The sequence below is a fragment of the Spermophilus citellus genome, assembly GCF_964194105.1.
Source record: "Spermophilus citellus genome assembly, chromosome: 17".
Classification (NCBI taxonomy): Eukaryota; Metazoa; Chordata; class Mammalia; order Rodentia; family Sciuridae; genus Spermophilus; species Spermophilus citellus.
The window spans coordinates 50,991,057-51,014,935 of record NC_138199.1 but is presented as its reverse complement, the minus strand read 5'-3'; the positions used below and the strand labels follow the sequence as shown (position 1 = coordinate 51,014,935).

The 23,879-nt window shown below is 47.0% G+C and overlaps 1 protein-coding gene across 3 annotated transcripts; it reads right to left on the bottom strand.

The window, feature by feature from the left end:
* Nucleotides 1-1,654: 1,654 nt before the first annotated feature.
* On the bottom strand, nt 1,655-13,635 carry COPZ2 (COPI coat complex subunit zeta 2). 3 transcript variants are annotated; one of them, XM_081271107.1, is made up of 9 exons: nt 13,478-13,635; nt 12,718-12,792; nt 9,787-9,868; nt 9,156-9,247; nt 8,674-8,729; nt 7,722-7,799; nt 5,393-5,444; nt 4,735-4,773; nt 1,655-1,990 (listed from the first exon to the last, which is right to left on the bottom strand). In XM_081271107.1, exons 1-9 carry the CDS (start codon nt 13,586-13,588, stop codon nt 1,943-1,945), a joined length of 633 nt encoding a protein of 210 aa, XP_081127233.1. In that variant the 5' UTR covers nt 13,589-13,635; the 3' UTR covers nt 1,655-1,942. The 3 variants fall into 3 exon arrangements, with proteins under 3 accessions (XP_081127233.1, XP_081127235.1, XP_081127234.1); XM_081271109.1 differs by lacking the exon at nt 4,735-4,773; XM_081271108.1 differs by lacking the exons at nt 1,655-1,990; nt 4,735-4,773; nt 5,393-5,444 and adding an exon at nt 6,373-6,512.
* Between the last annotated feature and the right edge of the window lie 10,244 nt (nt 13,636-23,879).

The window sequence follows — 23,879 nt, the reverse complement described above, 5'->3', positions numbered from 1 at the left end:
CAATGGCCCCCTGAGTAAAACGGTGAAGACACTGTGTTGTTCACAGGATTCGGCTAGACAGTTTGCGTGAAGTGCCAGTCTTTTGACTGTCCTTTTCCATTCCCGTTTCTGTACAATTGAAATTGCAGGGCCCGGGACGGGTTGCCAGGAAGCGACTTGCCCTTCCCGTCTTTGTGGTCGCTTAGGGGTGGTGGATGGAGCCAAACACTGGGTGTGGCCTCATATTTGCCAAAGTATTTCTGGAGAATTTCTTCTTTCCTGTCGCCGCTCTGGTCCCTGAGCTCCAGTTTAATTGCATACTCCTCCAGTCCCCGCCTTTAGAGTTGACTTTTTACATTATTTACTGGAAAGGGTTGGTGCACAGTTTTACAATGCATATGTTTGCACTGCTGTATCTTTGCCATTTTTCTCAAATTACAGAAATCATCGAATCCAATATAAATAGTGTAGGACGTGACAACCACAGGGACCGCTTCTATCGACACCCGAGTCTAGTCTCTTTCTTTAGCAGCTGGCGGAAATTCTTGTACCCACGCTGGTGCAAAACTCACAGGGTGGGTCACGCGTGCTGGTTGCTAGGGCAACGCCCTGTTGCTTGTGTTTGAGACCAACCCAGAGCAAGGGTCTGTCAAGACCTAGGGGAGGAGTTAGGGCAAAAGACCAGCAGGAGCACGTTTCGCGTTTTTCCCTCTAGGTGCCGCTGTAGGATTGCGGATGCTGTCCTGGGGCGGGGCTTCCCACCAAGCCAGGCTCCTCCAAGGGCGGGGCGTGGGACTAAACCGCTGCAGCCTGCAAAGGCTGGAGGGAAACTAGCTGCCTTGGGATACAGCCGGAGGCGGCCTCGGTATGATAGTACAGGAACGCAGGAAGTGCACGCATCGAAGAAAGACCAGGAGAAACCACAGGTTCTGGGACCGGGACAGAGAAGGAAAGTTGCCCAGAAAGGTTGTCCATCACCATCCTTCCAGTTTGGCCCTGGAAATCCCTTTTCGTCCTCTCCCCTCTGGATCCCCAATTCTTCACAGGCTTAGAGAGCACCAGGTGCTCTGGACACGGAAAACACACACACACACACACACACACACACACACACACCGGGTTCTTGCCGATGCGTCCTCGCCCCCGGCATTCGGTCGGAGCCAGCAAGCTTGCCCGGCTCTAGTGCCCAGGCTGTTTGCCACAGTAGGAATTCCGCGGTCCCCGGCATGCCAAGAAAAACAGCCATGCTGTTTCTCAGTTTGTCAGAGGAAGCCCTATTCCCTTTTTGGAAGCCAGGAATGGAAAAAATGACTTGGAATCTCCAGCGGAGCTGCGCGGTGTGCACCGCACACAAAAAGTGGGGGTACCATCTTTTGCTCTTTCTCAGAGTATGCGTCATTCCTGCCGCTGTCACTCTCACCGTGTTACACAGTCAGACCCAGCCCCGCCCGCTGCGTATGATACCCCGGGGTATCAGTGATGCATCCCCTTACTATACTAAATAGTCCCTTTCCGGTGACCCGTTCTCTTCCCAAACAAGCAAGTACAGGATACATCCGCCCCGGGTCTGGATATCTTGAAGATGTGCCTCATGTACCCAAGAGGAGCCGCAGAAAGCCCAGAAGCGCTTGTCTGAACACACACACCCCTCCCAGGCCAAGAAAGGAGGAGACCCTTGGCAGGAGACAAAGCAGATTTATTAGGGCCCTGACTCCAAAAGTCTAGGAGAAGTTCTGAGCAAAGCAGCTCAGCTGGTTCCCATGGCCCAGGGCAGGCCAGGGCGCTGAGAAGGGGTAACCGAGCAGGGGCCAACCCTTTGCTTCTCAGAATCCCTCGCCCAATTCCTCAAGGGTCAGTTCTGAGGGAGGCCTGGGAAGGCAGAAGGGTTTCTTCTGCCCCTTGGGCTTTTGCTAGGAATGGGGAAATGGTTCTCTTGGGGAAGGAAGCCTTGAATCCAGAGCCTTCATTTCAGTAACGACCATTTAATTTGTTCCTTGGCAGACTGGAGAACCTGGGATGGGGTGTAGGAGGTTGAGAGAAAGAAGTGGGGAGAATGTCAAATACCTTTAAACTGGCAGTGAAAAGTTCTACAGGGTCCCCAGCCGCCCCCTGCAACCTTGGTCACTAGGTGGCAGCAGCTCTTCTCTGTCTGGGGCCAGACATCAAGGCAGAAAGGATAGGGCAGGTCCAACTGGCAGCAGTCAGCTCCCACCTCAGGCCCAACCCTGCCCAGCTCTCTGGTTCCTGCATCTGTAACCCTGAATGTGGCAGTGGCCCCTACCTCCCCCATGCCATGCCATGAGAATTCCTGTCCCCAGATACTGGGCTTAGTCACCTGACACCTCAGCAACCCACTAGCTCTGGTCTGGGCTAGCAGTGTGTTCTCAACTCCACCCAGTCCACGGCTGATGTGGCACAGCTGGAAAAGGGTGGGCCAGACCCTGCCTTGGCCACCTTCTGAGGAAGCATTCTGGGTCCAGTATGTACACAAATCTGTAGCACTGTGAATACCCAATGCCAATACAGCAGGGTCCCCAGGTGTCCTTCAGATTGTCTCTCAAGTCATTAAGCCTCTTTTCCTTAAAAGAAGGTAGATTCTACTCTGTGTATCTCTCTTCCTCCTGCAACTCTCTGGGGCATGTTGGGGTTCCTCTTATTCTCCTAGGGGAATCTAAATTTCTCTTCATTTGTATTCCCTATTTCACTACCTGCACTTTCCTTTTCACTCAAGAATTTCATTAAAAGTGCTTTGTCTTTGGGCTGGGGTTGTGGCTCAATGATAGAGCACTTGCCTAGCATGTGTGAGGCACTGGGTTTGATTCTCTTTTTTTTAATATTTTTATTTTTTAGTTATTGGCAGACACAACATCTTTGTATGTGATGCTGAGGATCGAACCCGGGCCACATGCATGCCAGGCGAGCGCGCTACTGCTTGAGCTACATCCCCAGCCCCTGGGTTTGATTCTTAGCACTACATATAAATAAAGGAATAAAATAAAGGCCCATCAACATCTAAAAAAAAGTGCTTTGTCTTCATTCTTTGGCCCTCTGGAAAAGTGGTAATGGTTATTTGCTGAGCATGTATGGCTCACTAGAAGCTATGGGAGCTTTCCTTGTAGTACCCTGTTTGATTAACTCTCTGAATAACTCTCTGAAGAGGTCCTTTTATTATGTTATACAGAGAGGTTGAGTAACTTGCCCTAGGTCACCCAACATTAGGTGTTAAGGTAGGACAACCTGAGATGCCTCATAGGAGCACTTATTTTCTCATCTGCTCTGCTTATTGCCTCCAACCTCTTCTGCCCAGAAAATTGCCATGCAACTGCATTAATTCCAGCAGGCCATGAGGATACATGGGGAACCAGAGGGCAGAGGAAGTGCTGAGAGTAGTGCAGAAAAATGGGCACCACACCTGGGGCTCCCCATTGGTGGGCACAGGCCTTTCTCAGTAGGGCCACCAGAGTAGGAGTGGTTAGTGCCAGGGCATGAAGCTCCACAGAAGCAGGATTAGTCTGAGCAGAGGGACCTGTGAGCAGACAGAACAGAGGTCAAGGAAGTCAGCCAGTAGGATCATGTAGGTGTATGGTGGGAGTGGGCTTTTCCCTAGCCAGGTCCTTCAGAGGCAAGGTGACAAGTGATGAGCGGGGAGAGTTAGATCTTATGAGTTTAAGAGTCCTTTAACAAACAACTAATTAAAAAAAAAAAAGAGTCCTTTAACAGCTAGGTATGGTGGTGCATGCCTATAATCCCAGCAATTTGGGAAGCTAAGACAAGAGGATCATAGGTTCAAGGCTAGCCTCAGCCACTTATCGAGGCGAGGCCCTAAGCAGCTTAGCACTTATTCTCAAAATAAAAAAAGAGCTGGGATGTGACTCAGTGATTAAGCATCCTTGGGTTTAATCCCTGCTACCAAAAAAAAAAAAAAAGAGTCCTTCAACAAAGCTGGGTGCAGTAGCACATGACTATAGCCCATGTGCTCCAGGAGACTGAGGAAGAAGAATTGCTTGAACCCAAGAGTTTAAGACCAGCCTGTGACAACATAGGGAGAGCCCATCTCAAAAAAAGAAAAAAAGAAAAAAAAAAGGAGCTGGACAGATATAGTGGTCCACTCCTGTAATCCCAGCTACTCAGAAGGCTGAGGCAAGAGGATCAAAAGTTCAAGGACAGCCTTAATAATATAGCAAAATCCTGTCCAAAACAAATAAAATTTTAAAAAGAACTGGGAGGGGTGGGAAGGGTGGCGATGTAACTGAGTGTTAGAGCACTTACCTAGCATGTGCAAGACCCTGGGTTCAGTTCTCAACATGACAAATAAAAAACAAAACCCCCAAACAAATAAATGGCCCTTAACAATCCCAGTGAGGAGCCTAAATGGTGAGGGTGGGGTTTAGAGGCAAACTCCTAGTTGGTATCCTTTCCAAGTTGGGGGAGCATTGGGGTTTGAGCTCTCACATTGCTCTGAGGGACAAGTGACCCAGCCATCACCAAGGTAGGCAGTTCATTTCAAGTTTGATCCAATTGAACCAGGCCAACAGACAAGTGAGCAGATGACAAAGTGTCCCTTCATCCCTTTTATGCAACTCTCCTACCCCAGAGACCTGGCAGCCTCCACTGACTCTAAGAGATGGCCCATCATGGCTTAATCCCTTCCTTTCTGCACCCCTGGTCTCTTGGCCTTGATAGCATCCCCTGGGTTCCTCAGTTCTCCTTCTCTTTTTTAGCACATTTCTATTAAAGGCAGATGCAGGGGCCTACCTGGGTCACACTCTGTTCAGTTAGGCTGCTGTCTTCTGCCTGCAGGGAAGCAGAATCAAAGGGAGGGGTTAGGCCATGGTGAGGTTGTTGGGACAGAGAGGTGAAGGAGAGGGACTTGGGGGTTGAGAGAGCAGTGGTGAGTGTGGTCCAGAACTGCACCTGTATCTCTAGTTAGCAGAAGTCCTGCAGCCTGTCATTTGGAAGTCAAGACCCCTGGGATCTTTCTATGGTACATGGAAGGTGAGGGAGTGAAGGGGAATGAAGATGGAAGGCAAGGTTTCTTCAAGATACAAGAAAGTCAGAATAGGCAAGGAGATTCTGTCCACTTTGCCAAGTCAATCTCAAGGCCAAGGTAGCCACCAGGTATCCTTTTGAGGATTCACATATTTCCCTGCCTATACTTCCCAGGAGAGAGGGTGGGGAGGTGATTGTGATCCTGTTTAGGAGAGGACAAGAAGATCTGTCTTAGCAACAAGCTGCCACCCACCCACCCTGACCCTAGCAAATGCAATGGCTCAGGGGATGGCCTCTGCCAGAGGAACTCTGGCTTCCACTACCTGGGGCCTGGCAGACCCATGCCCAGGGAAGATGGGAAGTGGGCGGACAGGAAGGGCAACCTGGAAGAGATGGTAGTGAGGAGGGGTGAGGGAAGACTTACCCTAAAATTCACTTTCTGGATCACTTGCTGAGGGTCACTTTCCAGAATCACACTGCAAGATGAGAGAAAAACCGGGGGTGCGGGGGATTGGAGATGTGATTCTTTCCTCTGCCTCCTCTCCCAGACAAGCAGCTTCCCTCTCTTCCACCTGTAGAATCTCCCCTCCAGGGCTCCTTCCCATGGATGACCCTCAAGTCACACCTCTCCCTCGACACAGAAGACCCTCAGCTCTGCCTCAACTACTGTGGTTCATACCCTTGGTCATCACTGGGCAATAACTGTGAAGTGGGGCATACCAATTTAGAATGATCAGGTGTTATCAGGCATGGTGGCACACACTTGTCATCCCAGCTGCTTTGGAGGATGAGGCAGGAGGAAATTGCAAGTTCTAAGCCAGTCTCAGCAACTTAGCCAGGCCCTAAGCAACTTAGCAATACTTTGTCTCTAAATAAAAAACAAAAAGGGCTGGAGATGTGGTGGCTCATTGGTAAAGTGCTCCTGGGTTCAATCGCTAGTACAAAAAAAAAAAAAAAAAAAAAGGCAAGGACTCACAAACTCAGAGCTCTTCAGAGTTCACTTCACTACCTGGGTCTAGGGATGAATTCCCTGTAGAAAGACTAAGCTACAGTGAAAAAAAGGGAGGCCCTTGGGGGAGATTCCTCTCTTATCTCACTATTATTTCATGCCATGGGTCATGCTGAACATGAGAGAAATGGAATCTAAAAATCAGAATCTACCATTTCTTCTGATAGACCTAAATATTAAGGCTTTTCTCAGCCAAGGGACGGACACTCATGAGGCACTGGAGGTGCTAAGGAACTGTTTGTGGTAGTGTGCAGGGTGCATGGGGTAGGAGGGCTCGCCACTGTGGTGGTACAGAGATGCAGCCACTGAGTGTTCCTTCTTACCTGGTAAAGCTCCTCCAGGGCAGAAGTTTGGTTTTCTTTTTTACCAAACCAATGGAAATAAACATTTCCCAGAAGCTTCTTCCCAGGATCTCTAGCCAGAGGTGTTGGAATCCATAAAGGCAGAGCATTCGCTCAGGGGCCACCTCCCTGGTAGGTGCTTCCTGGTTTTCCCTGACAGGAAGGTGAGCTCGGCAGTGGCAGATCCTGGGGAACTTAAGGAGCTTATACTCAGGCCACAATCTATACACTTTCAGCTCCACAAAACCTAGTCTACCTCCAGTCACATTTAGGTCCCAGCAATCAGCACAAGGTGGAGCAGTATAGCAGGCAGGCAATAGTCACAGGGGGAGGGAGGCATTTCCAGGAACTATAGCCCCGACCCCCAGGAAGGGTGGGACTGTGCCTTGGGAAGAACATAATCTCTGGGACTGTTTGTTTTAAGAATTTTCTGTTATCCTTTGCCCTAGAGTCAGAACTTCTTTTTCTCCCTGATTATGGTCCCCTCTTCCCATTAGGGGAAAGCCACTAACTAACTCTTCTCATAAGGGTTCCTGGGCTCATTGGCACAGCAACAGGAGACAACACTCACCAAATGAGCTTCATGTGCATCATCTTCTTTGGTCCCTATAAACCTATGACCTTAGTTTCCTCACCATCCCATTTTAAAGACAGGGAAAGTAAGGCTCAGTAGAATGAGTAACTGGCCCAGGTCATGCGTCTAGCTGTGTCGAATGGAGCTCTGAAAGGGGAATGGATGGGGTCTAGTAGACCATCTGAAATCCTTCCAGAGAAACAAATGTCTATGCTTCTTCTGGACCCTGGAGATCAAAATGGATTTCCCTAAACCCTGCCTATTAACCATCTGCCATAGGTTGATATCAGGATACTCTCTCTCTCTCTCTCTTTTTTTAGTTAGACCCCCAGACCTTTTTATTTATTTTGAGATAGGGCCTTAGTAAGTTGCCTAGGACCTCACTAATTTGCTGAGGCTGGTCTTGAACCTGTGACCCTCCTGCCTCAACCTCCCAAATTCCTGGGATTTCTGGCAAGCATCACCTTTTTTTTTTTTTTTTTTTTTTTTTTTTTTTTTTTTTTGGTGTTCAGTGCTGGGGATGGAATCCAGAGCCATGCACATGCTAGGCGGCAAGTACTCTACCATTGAGCTACAGCCTCAGCTAGGTAACTTTCTTATTTGGCTTGACTTTGGCTAACACTGACATCAACCTCCATCCTTAGGAGTGAGGTGGGATTAAGGGGAAAGGTTGGGTGCGTGGGATCACTGGGCATATGTTGGGGGAAGCGAGTGAGAGTTGGCCAGAGAGCCTGACAATGTACTGGGAGCAATCTTGATGATGGCCCACAAAGACCCTCTTGCTGTGAGTATCCCCAGCCCTTCCCTCTTCTCTCCAGCCTTTCCTCACCCGCCATCCACAATCTCATCCAGCACCAAGAAGGCTCCATCCATGTTCTCCAGCAACCAGCGCTTCTCCACATTCTTCCTGAGGGTAGACACAAGCTCTTGAGCTTCCCCAAGGCCAGCAGAAACCAAACTGAGTCTCTATCTAGGCGAGGCAGACCCTCTCTCTCTAAAGACTGCCTCGATGACCACCCCTCTCCCCAATAAGGACAAGAAGGAGAATGTTAAGGGCTCTGAGGGCAGAGCCTGTGCAAAGGATTCTTTTTTTTTTTTTTAATATACTTTTTAGTTGTAGATAGACACAATACCTTTATTTATTTAATTTATGTGGTGCTGAGGATTGAACCTAGGGCCTCACACATGCCAGTCAAGTGCTCTCTCTATTACTGGGCCACAACCCCAGCCCCTGTGTGAAGGACTCTTGAGCACAGAGTAGGTCTGCTTCCCGAAGCCCCACCTTGCCCAGCCTCCCTCACTTTGGGCACTGAAATCCACATGCCCACCATGGGAGCTCCAGTGCACTTCATAGCTGGTTTAGGTGCTCCCACACTGCTGTGGTTAATTTGTGTCACCTGTGCCTGTTTATTTTTCAATTATCCTAGTTTGGTTTACCCAGGTCACAGAGATCAGATAACAGAATAGAGGTGCTGGGAAAACCACCTGGAGCTTCAAGACAAAAACCCTGAGTTTGGATCTCTGTTATGATATTAACACTCATGACCTCAGGCACTCACATAGCATGTGGAGACTCAATTGTGGACTATACCCTGCATGTGGCTCTGCTCTGGGTGGCACCACAGTGGTCAGGTAAAAGTCAGGGGCCTTGGTGAAAGATGCTCTGGTTCTAGTCCTGGGCTTGCAGGGATTTCAGGAGGAAAGCAGAGAGGAAGGACCCTGCCTCTGGGACAACCAAGGCCTAGGGGCTGGGGTCCTGGAGGGCAGAGAATCTCACTCACCTTAACATGTGGCTCAGAGACTCAAACAGGCAGGTGAGAACAGACATGAGCATCAGCTGAGGGAAGGCAGATGTGGGAGGAGGAAAAGAAGACAGCTGAGCCCAGAGTCTCAAAGGAGACCTCCGAGCCCACCATGTAGGCCGCAGTGGGCAGCCCTCCCTTGTCTGCCAGTACTCGGCTAGAGGCTGACTGTAGTTTGACCTAACAGGCAACTTCCCTGGGTCTGAACTGGGGGACACTGAATGTCTGCTTCTCTAGTTAAGAAAGAATCAATGGCTCCCTGCAGAGGGTTTGATGACTTCATTTCTGGTTCCAAAGGAACTCAAGGGGCATTATAGATACATATCATCTCAGAAAGAACCATTTTGGCTGCCCCTCCCTACCTCAAGACCTAGAGGAGGGATACCAAGGGTGAGCCTCCAGAACCCACCTCCACCCAAGACTCCAAGCCAGACCTTGTCACCCCAACTTCCTGAACTCACCTCGTTCTCATGGGATGAGCCCACCACATACAGGAAGAGGTCAATGCTGCTCTTGTAGACGATGGTCATGCCCCCGAAAAATGCGATCTCACCTAGAGGTGGAAGGGCTTTTAGCTCTGGTCACCTTGGCCTGGTAACAACGTGGCCCCTCCTCCCAGTTCCTACTCTGTGTCTCTTCCTCTATTTTCCTCTTCCCCTCCCAAAGAGCCCATGAAAGACCAGAATCAGTGACACTACCCTTAGGCTGCTCTGTGTCCTTGGTCCCACCAATGCTATATTTCTAGGGACAGCCTCATGCTAAGGAGTCAGCAAACTCTGTTCAAGGTTGACTTCCCATCCACCCTCTACCATATGCCATTCCCTGAGAACAGGTCCAAGTTCGGGGTGCCACAACACAGTTGGCCTCCTCAGTGGAGAGATCTGGCTGTGCTGGGAGGTGGGTGTGGAGAGTGAGGGTTCCTGGATGAAGGGAGTGAGAACAGCGGACAAGGGGACAATGGACAGCTTTAGGAGAGAAGGTAATGGCCTGTGGGTACGGAAGGCTGGGACAGGGACAGATGTGTGTGGAGACGCAGAAGGCGATGAACAGCAGTGTTCTTGAGTTCTGGAGAAGGAAGAGGTGGACACTTACTCTCAGTCCTACTGGTCTTGTTGAAGACATTTTTCTCAAAAACCATCTGCTCCTTCATGGATGGGAATGTGTCATCATAATACTGTGAGAACAAGAACAAGGGGCAAAAAAACATTCCACAAAGCCTCGTTCCTTCCTGGGTGGGGAGCAGGAGATGTGGACAGACCCTGTGGGACCCTGCTGCCATGCCATGTTTCCCTTTCATGATCCTCCATGCCTGAATGCACCCTAGTTCCCATAAGCAAATTCTAAATAAAGAAAGACAAAATAGCAGGGCACAGTGGTGCACACCTGTCATCCCAGCAGCTTGGGAGGCTGAGGCAGGAGGATCATGAGTTCAAAGCCAGCCTCAGAAACAGCAAGGCGCTAAGCAACTCAGTGAGACCCTGTCTCTAAATAAAATACAAAATAGGGCTGGGGATGCAGCTCAGTGGTCAAGTACCCCTGAATTCAATTCCTGGTAACCCCTCCCCCCCCAAAAAAAAGAAAAAATAGAGACTATTGAGGGTTCTTTGGACTCCCCTTCCTGGTTTCTTTCTTTCTTTTCTTTTTTTTTTTTTTTAAAGAGAGAGTGAGAGAGGGGAGAGAGAGAGAGAGAGAGAGAGAGAGAGAGAGAGAGAGAGAGAGAGAGAGAGAGGAGAGAGAATTTTTAATATTTATTTTCTAGTTCTCGGCGGACACAACATCTTTGTTTGTATGTGGTGCTGAGGGTCGAACCTGGGCCGCACGCATGCCAAGCAAGCGCACTACCGCTTGAGCCACATCCCCAGCCCCCTGGTTTCTTTCTTTCTTTGCTGTGCTGGGGATTGAAGCCAGGGCTTTATACATGCTAGGCAAGTGCTTTACCTACTACATCCCCAGCCTAAATATTGTCACTAAAGTCACACTGTTTTGACACTAACCTGAGCCTACAGAAGTAGGCAAAGTCAGGAGTCTTCCCTAAACAATAACCAGCATAGATACAGCTAAGTTATAGATAAGGAAACTGGGGCATGAGAAAGTCAGAAACCAGGCGCAGTGGTACAAGCCCATCATCTCAGCTACTGGGGAGGCTGAGGCAGGAGAATTGCAAGTTTGAGGTCAGCCTGGGCAACTTAGGGAGATCCTGTCTCAAAATAAAAAAGTATTGGAGGGCTGTGGTTGTAGCTCAGTGGTAGAGCACTTGCCTGGCATAGGTAAGGCACTGGGTTCCATTCTCAGTTCCATATATAAATATAATATATATAAATAAATCATAAGGCCCATCAACAACTAAAAAATATATTTTAAAAATGTACTAAAATGTAGTTCAGTGGTAAAATCACCCCTGGGTTCAATCCCCAGTACCACCATAAAGGGGGGGGGGGCTTTCCAATATCTCAAGGTGGTAAGGGTTATAGCTGATATTCAATACCAATGATCATCTGGCTTCAGACAAGATTCAATACCTAGTGAGAAGTTCCTAGCACATGTTCCATAACTAAATCAATGTGTTTTTTTTTTTAATTTTGTTTTGTTTAAGTTTGGTAAGCCTCTCCCCCTGACTCAATTTCTTAGTCTGTAACATGGATGGGTCTACTGGGCAGGCAGCCCTGGAGGCTTTAGCATTGCTGATCCACTTTGGCCATCTGCCAGGGCAAGGTGTGGTTAGCTCAGCTTTCAATTTTCTGGATGTAAATTTTGCCACTTTGTACTCTGCAGGCAAGTTAGCAGTCTCCCTGCTGGCTCCTGCTATCATGAACAAATTCATTTGAATGCTATGAAAACAAAAAAAATTCAGCCTCAAACAAATGAAAAATTTGTAATGCATTTCATAGCTAATTTAGATGCTATAGTTCTATTCCAGCTAATTGTGTCAATAGTAGAAATTTCTTTTTGGATTATCCTAGTTTGATTTACCCAGGCCATGTTCATAGGATGAATACCAAATAACTGAATAGGTGTCCAGAGAAAAGCCACCCTGAGCTTTAAATCAACATTGAGTCTGAGGTGGGAACAGTGGTGAATGTCTATAATCCCAGTGCCTCAGGAGGCTAAGGCAGGAAGATCAAGAGTTCAAAGCCAGCCTCAGCAATGGCAAGGTGCTAAGCAACTCAGTGAGACCCTGTCTCTAAATAAAATACAGAATAAGGCTAGAGATGAGGCTCAGTGGTCAAGTGCCCCTGAGTTCAATCCCTAGTAAAAATAAATAAATAAATAAATAAAACAAAAATCAAGTTTGAACTTGGGAGGATGAGGAAGGAGGATCATAAGTTCAAAGCCTCCCTCAACTCAGCAACTTGGCTAGGCTAGGCCCTAGGCAACTTAGTGAGATCCTGTCTCAAAATAAAAAATAAAAAAGACTGGGGAAAAATAAAAACTCAATGGTAAAGTGCTCTTAGGTAGGTTCAATTCCCAATACTGGGAAAAAAAAAAAAACCTGAGTTTGGATCTCTGTTACAATATTAATAATAAGACCTCAGGCAACTCATTTAGCATCTGTACATCTCATTTTCCGCATCTGTGAAATTAAAAGATTTGGATTATATGATTTCTAAAATCCCACCTGGTTCTAAATCCTTATACTAATTCCTTCATACTTGCAGAACAAAAGTGGAAGTCCCTTATTTAGTTTAGGGACTAGGACTCCTTGGCCCCAGGCTGAATACTCCACTGACCTCTTGGGAGGAAACTTCCCATGCCCAGGGTCCAGCTGGTCAGTGGAAGGATGATAAGACAAGGCAGGCAGCATAAGTAGAAACAGAGATGCCCCCTATAGTCAAGGTCAGCAGCTTGACAAGGCAGGAGGGTGGACAGAATGACCTCTGGAAGGGTCTAAACGAAGCTGCTGTGCACCACAGGGACCACAGTAGAGTCTCTCCAGATATAGGGAGTCAACTGGGTGTTGGGTGGAGACCTCTGTTCTCGGGGCTGTATTACTGTGTGTTCAGAGTCCCAACGAGTGAGGGTTACCTTGGCCAGCAGCCGTCGCCCATCATTATCTAGGATGAAAACAGCCTTGATGGTGTAGAGGGAAGGTTCCTGTAACTGACACCGGGGAGGAAAGCTCCGTTTGTCCCCTGTCTCAAGGTGGACACCCGGGTATGGGCTATAGGATTTGCGGGCCCTAGGAATACATCCTCAGGCTCCAGCGACCCCAGCCTCCAGTCCATAGCTGGTTCCAGCCCAACCCTGTGCCACATGGGCCCACTCCACTCCCAGACAGATGTTCCACTACAGGCCCTGGGTGGGCGCTGTGCCTGCTGGGTGCAGAAAGTCCTACCTGGCCCAAGTTCTGTCATGCACTGACTGCTCCAGAGCCCGAGTCGGAGTGTATCACAGAACCTAGGCCAGGGGGACAGCGGCGCCGAGCCTCCTCCGTCCAGCTGGCCCAAGCTCCAGAAGCACAGCCATCACCCACGGGCGACGGAAACTCAGTCCCGGCCCACTCGTCCCCCACCCCTCACCCCTCCCAACGGAATCCCTACACCGTCCCCGCCCCCAGTCAATCCCCATCACTGCTCCGAGTTCCCCTACAACTTCCACTCCGCGCCGGCCGGCCGACTGGGGACAGGCCTCCGGGCCAGAACGAAAATTTCCTCCCCTCCCTGGGCCCGGGTCCCTTCCCCAGGGCTGGTCATTGGTGGCACAAAGTTCCCGCCGCCAGTCGTGAGTTGGCTGTCTCCCTCCTCGCTCCCCCGCCGCCCGCGCCCCGCGCCCGCCTGCTCCGTACCCGCAGCCCCGAGGGCTCCCCGGCTCCAGCGGGCGACGTCGGGCCCCCGGCCTGGGCAGCCGCGGCCCCCTCCCCCGGGTGCGGACGTGGCCAGGCCTCGGGCCGCTGCATTCCTCTCGCCGCCTCGCACTGACAGCGCCGCCCGCCGCCCCGCCCCGCGCCCGCCCGCGGGCCGCCCCCCGGGGCGCCGCCTGCGCCTCCCCTCCGCCAGCTCTAGTGCGTGGCGCTGCCTCCCTCGCTGCCCCTTCCTCCTCTTACCCTCCTTGCCCTCCCTTCGAGCCCTCGCAGCCTTGCGCCCACAACCCAGTCTCTACTGAGCTGCGGTCCACCAACTTTTCTCTCTCCGGCTCTCCTGTTTTCTGCTCCTTGAAGCCCCCAGACAGAGCTCGGCGCCCTCAGGTGGGCCAGGGACCAGTCTCTCTTCCTGCTTCCTGCCTCCTGCACGGGTACCGCAGACTGTCCTGGGGCCAGCAGTAAGCAGGTGGATCCCACTTTGGTCTCTAGACCCCTGGTTGGTATCATCGGGACAACGATGCAGGTCTCCCTTTGGATCTCAGGACAGGTTCAGTGAGAGCTGATGGCAACAGCTCAGTAGAGACTCATCTACTGAAAAGAGGCTTTCCCTTTCTCCTCACACTATTTGGGGATCCATGGTCCCAGGCACCTTCCCAGAAATCTCTCAAGACACAAATGAAGCACAGATGAGACCCTAGCAGGACAGATGCAGAAATGCTCCTTCTGCTGTGGCACCAGGCTTTGCAATATGTTTGGTTTTCTGGAAGTCTACCAGAGGACAAATGCTTATTTCATGATACTCTGGCCAGTGGGCGGTTCACACCCAGTGAAGCAAAATGAATTGTACTTAGGCACTCACCTGGAGCAACACCAGGAGTGCCTTTTACACCAACCGCTTTCAAAACTTATCTAACACAAGCAATGTTGAGGAAAGAGGGACCCAGGCTGTGTGACTTTTTTTTGGGTGGGGAGGGAACCCACACTTTAGACTAAAAGTTTCTTCCTGTTCTTTCCTTCAAGGACTCTTTTTTTTTTTTTAAGAGAGAGTGAGAGAGGGAAAGAGAATTTTAATATTTATTTTTTAGTTCTCGGTGGACACAACATCTTTGTTGGTATGTGGTGCTGAGAATTGAACCTGGGCCGCACGCATGCCAGGCGAGCGCGCTACAGCTTGAGCCACATCCCCAGCCCCCCTTCAAGGACTCTTATATTAGGTATCACATTCACTCATCCCAAAGAGCTGTTCAATGGGGTTTTCTCTTCTTTAAATTTGGGCTTAAGGGCTGGGGATGTGGCTCAAGCGGTAGCACGCTCGCCTGGCAGGCGTGCGGCCCGGGTTCGATCCTCAGCACCACATACAAAGATGTTATGTCCACCAATAACTAAAAAATAAATATTTTAAAATTCTCTCTCTCTCTCTCTCTCTCTCTCTCTCTCTCTCTCTCTCTCTCTCTCTCTCCCCCCCCTCCGGGTTTAATTTCCAGTGCCACCAAAAAAAAAAAAAAAAAAAAAAAAAGTCACAGAAAGGACCCCTTTGACAGTGACTGTATCTAACTTGATAGTCCATCCTGTCTCATTCTCTCAGTACCCTACATTTTTCTTTCATGTACTTCTCTCAATCTCAATATAATCTTTTTCTTTTTTTGGTACCAAGAATTAAATTCAGGGGCATTCAACCACAGAGTCACATCTCCAGCCCTATTTTGTATTTTATATTTAGAGACAGGTCTCACTGAGTTGCTTAGTACCTCACTAAATTGCTGAGGCTGGCTTTGAACTCGTGATCCTCCTGTCTCGGCCTCCCAATCCACTGAGATTACAGGTGTGTGCCACTGTGCATGGTTCCATATAAGTTTTCCTAATTTCTTTATAAGTACATATGTCCTTCTCCCCTCCAGACTTTGAGGCCTGGGAGCACAAAGATAATGTGCCTGTCTTTTTCTCTACGGAATCCCTGGTGCCTCTCACAGGCTTGGCATTAACAGGTCCTTTTTTTTTTTTTTTTTTTTTTTTTTTTTTTTTGTACTGGGGATTGAATTTAGGATGTTCTACTACTGAGTTACATTCCCAACCCTTTTTATTTTTAAATTTAGAGACAGAGTCTTGCTAAGTTACCAAGGCTGACCTTGAACTTATGATCCTCCTGACTCAGCTTCCAGAGTTTCTGGGATTACCAGTGTGCAAGAACTGTGGATGTAGCTCAGTGGTACAATGCTTGTAGACTTAGACCCCAGAAAATCAAGGCTGTATAAGGCTGTAGGTTTGATTCCCTAGAACTGCAATCAATCAATAGATATTTTTTAAAAGGAAAATAGAGCAAGAATGGGAATCAGGAATGTGAGTGGATGAGAAGAGAGGCAGAATGCCATTTTTATTATGCATCTGAGAGAGCCTTCAAGAAAGATACTTGATATCACCAGGCATGGTGGCACACACCTGTATTCCCCGGGGACTTGGGAGGCTGAGGCAGAAGGATTGTAAGTTTGAGGCCAGCCTCAGCAACTGTGATACCCTAAGCAACTTAGTGAGACCCTGATCCCTCACCCCTGCAAAAGAAAGAAAGATACTTGAATAAAGGATGGAAGCAGGCAAGGGAGTGAGCCATGCTGACATCTGAGGAGATCTGAGGAGACAGCTACTGAACCTCTTTCTATAAGGATATAGAAGTTGCATCTGAACCTTTCTTGCAGGCTATCAGAGTTGAATTGTAATAGTGAAGACAGTCAACACTATTTGGAACAGTGGGTGGGGGCAGTATCTTTCTTTCCTTTCTCTCTCTCTCTCTCTCTCTCTTTCTCTGTCTCTCTCTCTTTCTTGTTTTTTTTTTTTTGGGGGGGGCAGTACTGGAGATTGAACCCAGTGGCTCACACATGTTAGGCAAACACTCTACTAATCTATGTCCCCAGCATATCTGGGCATTTTGTTTGGCCTCTAGATCATTGGAAGTATGTCAGTGGTCAAGCTGGCTGGGTATGTTATAGAAAATATTGATTTGATTATTTGGATGCTTTAATACCCTCTGTGAGCTAGTCCTTATTTAGCTCATATACAAAGACAGCACCAAAAAGCCCCCTGGGGCATTTATCAGCCTCTGTTGGGCTCATGGTGCCCACCAGGGGAAAACGTCAGCCTCTGGAAGAAGGGAGAGGGGAAGACATGGAAAGATAGGGACCTGAGGAGGTGGGGGTAGAACCATGGGGATGGCAAGGGAGAAATTAATTGCAGGGATAGATGAAAAGGCACTGGAGGGGGCCTATGGCTTGGGCTAAGAGAAGTCTAGCTGGGAAGGAAGCTTAGGAACCGCGAAACCCTCATCACCTCGACCTGTTCCACCACTGTTGTTACTATTCTTATAATCACCAAGATCTCTTTACATCTTAAGTACAGAGATGAATAAATAAATTCAGAGTCTTCACATTGAACCTTTCAAGGAGATGTTTCCCAATGATGGCCCTTCCCAGACTCCCTCAGTGGAGTCCTAGGGAACTCCCCTGTTACTTCCCCAGCCTAAGCTACACCTCTGATGGGGTTCTATGTACAGAGGCAGACAAAGAGTGTACTTGAGACAGTGTCATCCTCTGTGTTGCCCCACGAGGACTCCAGTTCATGGCCTGCAGCACTGAAAAGGTGTGCAGATTCAACAAGAGAGAGTCAACTCAACAGTCTGCCTGGGGCGGGGAAGCCATGGCTGTGGAAGCATGCAGCCTTCATGTTTCTTTGCTTTCTGCTCCCAGGTGGTGTGGTTGCCTGGGAATGAGGGCAGGGGCAGTGCATATTTCTAACTGCTAGAGATTCTACAGTCACTGCACTCAGGATTTGTCCCTGTCCTTTGGAGCCCTAGAAAACAGGCGATTCAAATGAGTGTGGATCATGGTATATTTTGGAGTGGAGACCATTCCATTTCCTTTGATTCATTCTTCTACTGCTGCATGTCTGTGCTGTATGCCCTGGGATTTTTAGCATCTATTCCTGTGTGACAAGAAGAAACAGCTCCCTTGGGTACCAGCCCCTAGATCCTTCCTGCTATAATGTCAAGTTGGGGAGGTGTGGGAATAAGAGGTGTGGATGTATGTTGTGCTTGAAAGAAAACTAAAGCTTCAATGCTCCATCTGCAGAATGGGCTTTCAGTAGACCATTCTAAAGACAGCTCTCATTTCTTCAACATCTTTGGCTTTCTCTGGCACAAAGTTTCAGGGTGGATAGAGAGACAATTGACCAACAAAGGGCCTCACACTCAACTCTACCCCCATGTGCAAGTGTCTTTACACACATGATCTGATTTTTCTTTTTCTTTCTTTCTTTTCTTTTCCTTCCTTCCTTTCTTCCTTCCTCTCTCTCTCTCTCTCTCTCTCTCTCTCTCTCTCTCTCTCTCTTTCTTGGGATTGAACCCAAGGGTGCTTAACCACTGAGCCATATCTCCAAGTCTTTTTTTTAAAATATTTTTTATATTGTTGATGGACTTTCATTTTCACTTATTTGTATGTGGTGCTGAGAATTGAACCCAGTGCCTCAGGCATGCTAGGCAAGCACGCTACCACTGAGCCACAACCCCAGCCCCCCCCCCAAATCTTTTTATTTTTTATTTTGAGACAAGATCTCACTAAGTTGCTGAGGCTGGCCTTGAACTTGTGATCCTCCTGCCTTAGCCCCCCAAGCTGCTGGGATAACAGGTGTTTGCTACTGAGCCTGGCACATGATCTGATTTTTTTTTTTTTAGAATTTTTTTTTTATATTTATTTTTTAGTTCTCGGCGGACACAACATCTTTGTTGGTATGTGGTGCTGAGGATCGAACCCGGGCCGCACGCATGCCAGGCGAGCACGCTACCGCTTGAGCCACATCCCCAGCCCCATGATCTGATTTTTAAGACTTGTGAATATCTATATTGTCTTCATTTAGCTTAGGCTAGTCTAGCTAGTAACAGCCAGATATGTGAAGCCATCTATGAGTACCTTCCCACTTCACAAGGGCACCTGCCTAATCATAACATATTGCACTGAGAGCTATGCAAAGAAAATTTGTTTGGGGCAACTCAGACATATTAGGAGAGTTGAACTAAGTTTCAAAAATTTACACCAAGGTATGAATGAACAATAAGGCATTTTCATTGTATTGGTCAAGGAAGAGAATGTTTTAGGACTAAGAAAGAGAACATCCTAAAACTAGATGATGATTCTAGTCTGCGTTAGCACTGCAATTCTTTTTTCACCCAATTTGGATTTTTGCTCCAAGCTAGTGATTCTCTGCTCCAACTGCACATAAGAATCACCTAAGGAACTTCTGCAAAATATTGATGCCCAATTCTTCTCTAAGAGGCTCTGATTTAATTAGTTTAGGATGGGACCTAAGCGTTGATATTTTTTTGCAATTTCCCCAGGTTATTCTCACGTGCAGCCAGGGTTGAGAAGCAATCTTCTAAGATAGTGTGGTGGTGTGTATAGGGAAGAGGTGGGCTGGCAAAAGAGCTTTACCTCTGTTGATAGTTTAATGGTAACAATTTTGCTAATAATGTTTACCATGTAAGAAAGGGAGCCAGATGTCTGGATTAGCCGAGAAACATTCTTGATTTCATTGCAAGACACACTAATAGTATTGATAGGATGTAATCCTAGAATCTCTCAGAAGGGATGTAAGAAGGAAACCTCAGACAGCCAGCTAATTCATTCTCCTGGATTAGATGGGGTTGGAAAATGAGAAATGCTTATACAGATTAGCAACATTTATTTATTTATTTATTTTTTGTACCAGGGATTGAACTCAGGGGTACTCAACCACTGAGCCACATTCCCAGCCCTATTTTGTATTTTATTTAGAGACAAGGTCTCACTGAGTTGCTTGGCACCTCGCCGTTGCTGAGACTAGCTTTGAACTTGTGATTCTCCTGTCTCAGCCTCACAAGTCTCTGGGGTTTCAGGCATGTGCCACCACGCCCAGCCTAAAAACATTTTTAAAGAAGGAAAAATAATGGGAAATCAGAATGGCTGAGAGACTGGGTTTCCCTTAGAGGAAAAAACAATTCCCACTGTTCCTGGAGAAATTCACGCTCCAGCCAGTCTACTCTCCCACAGATCCTTTCTTTTTTTTTTTTCCCCCTTAGGGTTTCCTGGCAGGTGTCACCCTCCAGGGATAACTGGAGGATGGATGTGCCTGCTGGTAGCAGCAGTAGCAGCAGCAGGGGCAGCTTTTCCTACAGAGAAGCCTGGATCAATACATACTCTCTGGAGGAGGAGTGGGAATTTCATTGTATGCTTTATAGTTCGCTGGCTCTTTTATTACCCTAAATCCCTGTGCATTAAAGCCAACCCCCTTCCTGGCTTCCCACTGCCTTTTCCTGTTCTGTGCAGCCTGGATTCAAAAGGGCAAGTCTGGTTTTACTGATGGCTGTCAACCTCTCCCTTAGGGAGCAAGCGCATGCGCTCCCTTTTTCCAGCGGTCTTCTCAGTCTGATTTAATGGATATACTGGGACTGATGACACATCAGCATGGGATCTTTCTTTTGCTTCTTGGGTAATTGTCCTATTAACAGTTGTCCCAGGCAAAGGGAAGGGGGAGGGTGGCTTGCTGGGTAAAAAAGGACACACCCTGGATTTTACAAGGTTAATCAGCAGGTTCTGGGAAGGAGGTTTGCACCTGCTCAGACTTGATCTGGAACTCTAGACAAAGTGCAAGGCAGTCTTTCTGTCTGTACTCCCTACCATGGAGTATCAAATATCCCTGGCGCACATCTTGCGCCAGGCTTAACCGACTGCTGTTACAACTGAGATTTTCTATACCTACAGTCTCCTCAGCCCTTGCGATTCTTGGCAGTTTCCCTTTACTTTCCATCTTTCTGAAACTGCTGAGCAGGAAACTTTCTCTTATTACTCCCCATTCTTCATCTTCCTCTTCCTCCTCCTCTTCCTTCTCTCTCTCTTCCTCCTTCTTCTTCATTATTTTTATTTCTTTATTTACTTATTGTGGTGCTGGAAATTGAATCCAGAGAATACACTTTACCACTAAATTCTGCATCCCCAGCCTGCCCCCCCCCCAATTCTTTAACCCAATAATACTGTTCCTGATCCATCTCTTTGTAAATTATTTTACACTCAAATAATTATTATGCACATTTATATAGGGTACTTGAAGTTAGGAAGCAAAAGAAATGAACCACATAATGTGGGCAAAAACAAAATGTCTTTCCATTGCTCTCTTAGCCCTTTTCTAACATGGGCTTCTCTTCTCAGTGCCTGCCATCCCTTCCACACCCAAGACCCAGAGGGGTCTTGTAACTGCTATTCAAATATACATATGAGGGACTGGAGCAGTGGCTCAGTGGCAGAGTGCCTGCCTATCATGTGCTAGGCACTCGGTTCGATTCTCAGCCCCATATATAAATAAATAAAATAAAAGTCCATTGACAACTAAAAATTACTTAAAAAAAGATACATATGAGTTATTAAAAAGAGACCATATAGAACCAAGTGTGATGGCCCACTTCTGTAATCCCAGCTACTTAAGTAGCTGAGGCAGGAGGATTCCCTGAGCCCAAGAGCTCCATCCCAGTAACACAGTAAAACCGGTGTCTTTTTTGTGTGTATGGTACTGGGGATAGAACTCAGGGGTGCTCTAATACTTGGCTACTCCCCCAGTCCTATTATTATTATTATTATATTTTATTATTTTGAGACAGGAACTTGCTATGCTGCCCAGGCTGGTCTCTAACTTGCATTAAAGCCAACCCCCTTCCTGGCTTCCCACTGCCTTTTCCTGCCTCAACCTCTTGCATCTGTTTTGTTTTTAATAATAAAATAGGCCTTTTAATTCAGTACTCAGGGACTGAATCCAGGGCCTCACATGTTAGTACTCTACCACTGAGCTACATCCCCAGTCTATTTTCATTTTGTGACAGGGTCTCACTAAATTGCCTAGGCTGGTCTCGAACTTGTGGTCCTCAGCTTCCCTACTAGCTGGGATTACAGGGTACCCTGATTTAGATAGCCTTTCTTTTTTTCATTTTTTTTTTAGTTGTCGATAGACCTTTATTTATTTATACGTGGTGCTGAGAATTGAACCCAGTGCCTCACACATGCCAGGCAAGTGCATTACCGCTGAGCCCCAGCCCCAGCCCCCAGATAGCCTTTCTTTTTTTTTTTTTTAAAGAGAGAGAGAATTTTTAATATTTTTATTTTTTAGTTCTCAGTGGACACAACATCTTTGTTGGTATGTGGTGCTGAGGATCGAACCTAGGCCGCACGCATGCCAGGCGAGCGCGCTACCGCTTGAGCCACATCCCCAGCCCTAGATAGCCTTTCTTAAAAAAAAAAAAAAAAATTATCCCATTATCTCTCCAGTGTGGCTTCCCTTCACTATTTTGTCTTGGTGAATACTTATCTTACCAAATTTCATGTTATTTTTTTTTAATGTGTGTGATTTTATTTCTTTTCTTAGGCACCTGATATCCAGTTAGGCAGCTCAAAAGACATTTGGAGGCTTTGGGTTCTGTCCTTAGTACTTGGAAAACACAAATGGAGGGCTAGGATTGTAGCTCAGTGGTAGAGCACTTGCCTAGCACATGTGAGTTTGACCCTCAGCACCACATAAAAATAAATCAATCAAATAAAGGTATCCATCTACAACTTAAAATTTTTTAAAATACACAAATGGATTTGTCTAAAATAGTTTTGCTGGCATTAAGATTTCCTTACTTGCTAGGTGTGGTGGCGCACACCTGTAATCCCAGCAGCTTGGGAGGCTGAGACAGGAGGATCATGGGTTCAAAGCCAGCCTCAGCAATGGTGAGGCTCTAAGCAACTCAGTGAGACCTGTCTCTTAATAAAATACAAAATAGGGCTGGGGATGTGGCTCAGTGGTTAAGTGCCCCTGAGTTCAATACCTAGTACCAAAAAAAAAAAAAAAATCCCTTACTCCCCAAATTGTCCATTTTTTGTTTAACTGTGTCAAGATTTTAAATTGTCAAAAACAATCACTTGGGCTGGGGTTGTGGCTCAGTGGCAGAGTGCTTGCCTCGCACATGTGAGGCACTGGGTTCAATCCTCAGCACCACATTAAATAAAATAAAGGTATTGTGTCCATCTACAACTAAAAAATTTTTTTTTTTTAAAAATCAATCACTTGGGGCTGGGGCTACAGCTCAGCGGTAGAGCACTTGCCTCACACAAGAGAGGCACCAGGTTCGATCCTCAGTACCACATAAAAATAAATAAAAATATATGTCCATCTACAACTAAAAAATAAATTTAAAAAAATCATTTGCTGGCACATGCCTGTAATCCTAGCAACTGAGGAAGAATTGCAAGTTTGAGGTTAGCCTGTCTCAAAATTAAAAAAAAAAGAAAGAAAGAAAGAAAGAAAGAAAGAAAGAAAGAAAAGTTGGGCACCATGGTGCATGTTCATGATCCTAGTGACGCCAGAGGCTGAAGGAAGAGGATCAGAAGTTTGAGGCTAGGGGGCTGGGGATGTGGCTCAAGCGGTAGCACGCTCGCCTGGCATGCGTGCGGCCCGGGTTCGATCCTCAGCACCACATACAAACAAAGACGTTGTGTCCGCAGCAAATTAAAAATAAAATTCATTCTCTCTCTCTCTCTCTCTCTCTCTCTCTTTAAAAAAAAAAAAAGAAAAAAAAGGACTGGGAATATACCTCCATGATACAGTGCCCCAGGTTTCAATCCCCAGTACCAAAAAATAAAAATATATATGCATGCATGTATATATCTATCTCTATTTATATACATACATATAGATAGATATAGATATATAAAATAAAAAATAAATAAAAAGGGCTGGAGACGAATGTAGCTCAGTGGTAGACCACCCAGGTTTCTAGTACCACACACACAAAAAAAAAAAAAAAAAAAAAGAAAAAAAGAAAACTACTAGTCAATATACTCTCCTTTAAAACTATTGCTTTTGTTCCTTCTTTATTAAACCAAAACTCTTGAGACCAATGGATCTCTGAAATAAAAGTGTTTTTAAGCTGTTACAAATGGTGGTCAGATAAAGCACCATCCTAAGACAAGTTTTTGAAAACTACCTGCAGCAAGGCTAAGTAGTAGTTGGAAAAATGTGTGCCTAAGCAGAGCTATGAGATGATGATGATGATGATGATGATGATTAGTGCTGGGGATTGAATCTAAGGGTTCAGTAGAGCTAGATTCCCAGCCTTATTTGTTTATTTAGAGACAAGATCTTGCTAAATTGCTCAGGTTGGCCTGGAACTAGTGATCCTCCTGCCTCAGCCTCCCAGGTAACTAGGGTTACAGAAGTGATTTGCCACTGCTCAGCTTAAAAACACTTTTAAATTTTAAAGAAGGTAAGTGTTTGTAACCTGTACACTGGCTATAGATAAGAGGGTAGGATAAGGAGAAGCAGGGAAAATTTTAGAGTAGGA

Coding starts and splice junctions, on each gene's coding strand:
- COPZ2 (XM_081271107.1), bottom strand. CDS start 13,588: ATGCAGCGGCCCGAGGCCTGGCCACGTCCGCACCCGGGGGAGGGGGCC. Junction 9,869..12,717: donor GGCGACGGCTGCTGGCCAAG/GTAACCCTCACT, acceptor TTGTTCTCACAG/TATTATGATGACACATTCCC. Junction 5,445..7,721: donor GATGAGATTGTGGATGGCGG/GTGAGGAAAGGC, acceptor CTCATCTTGCAG/TGTGATTCTGGAAAGTGACC.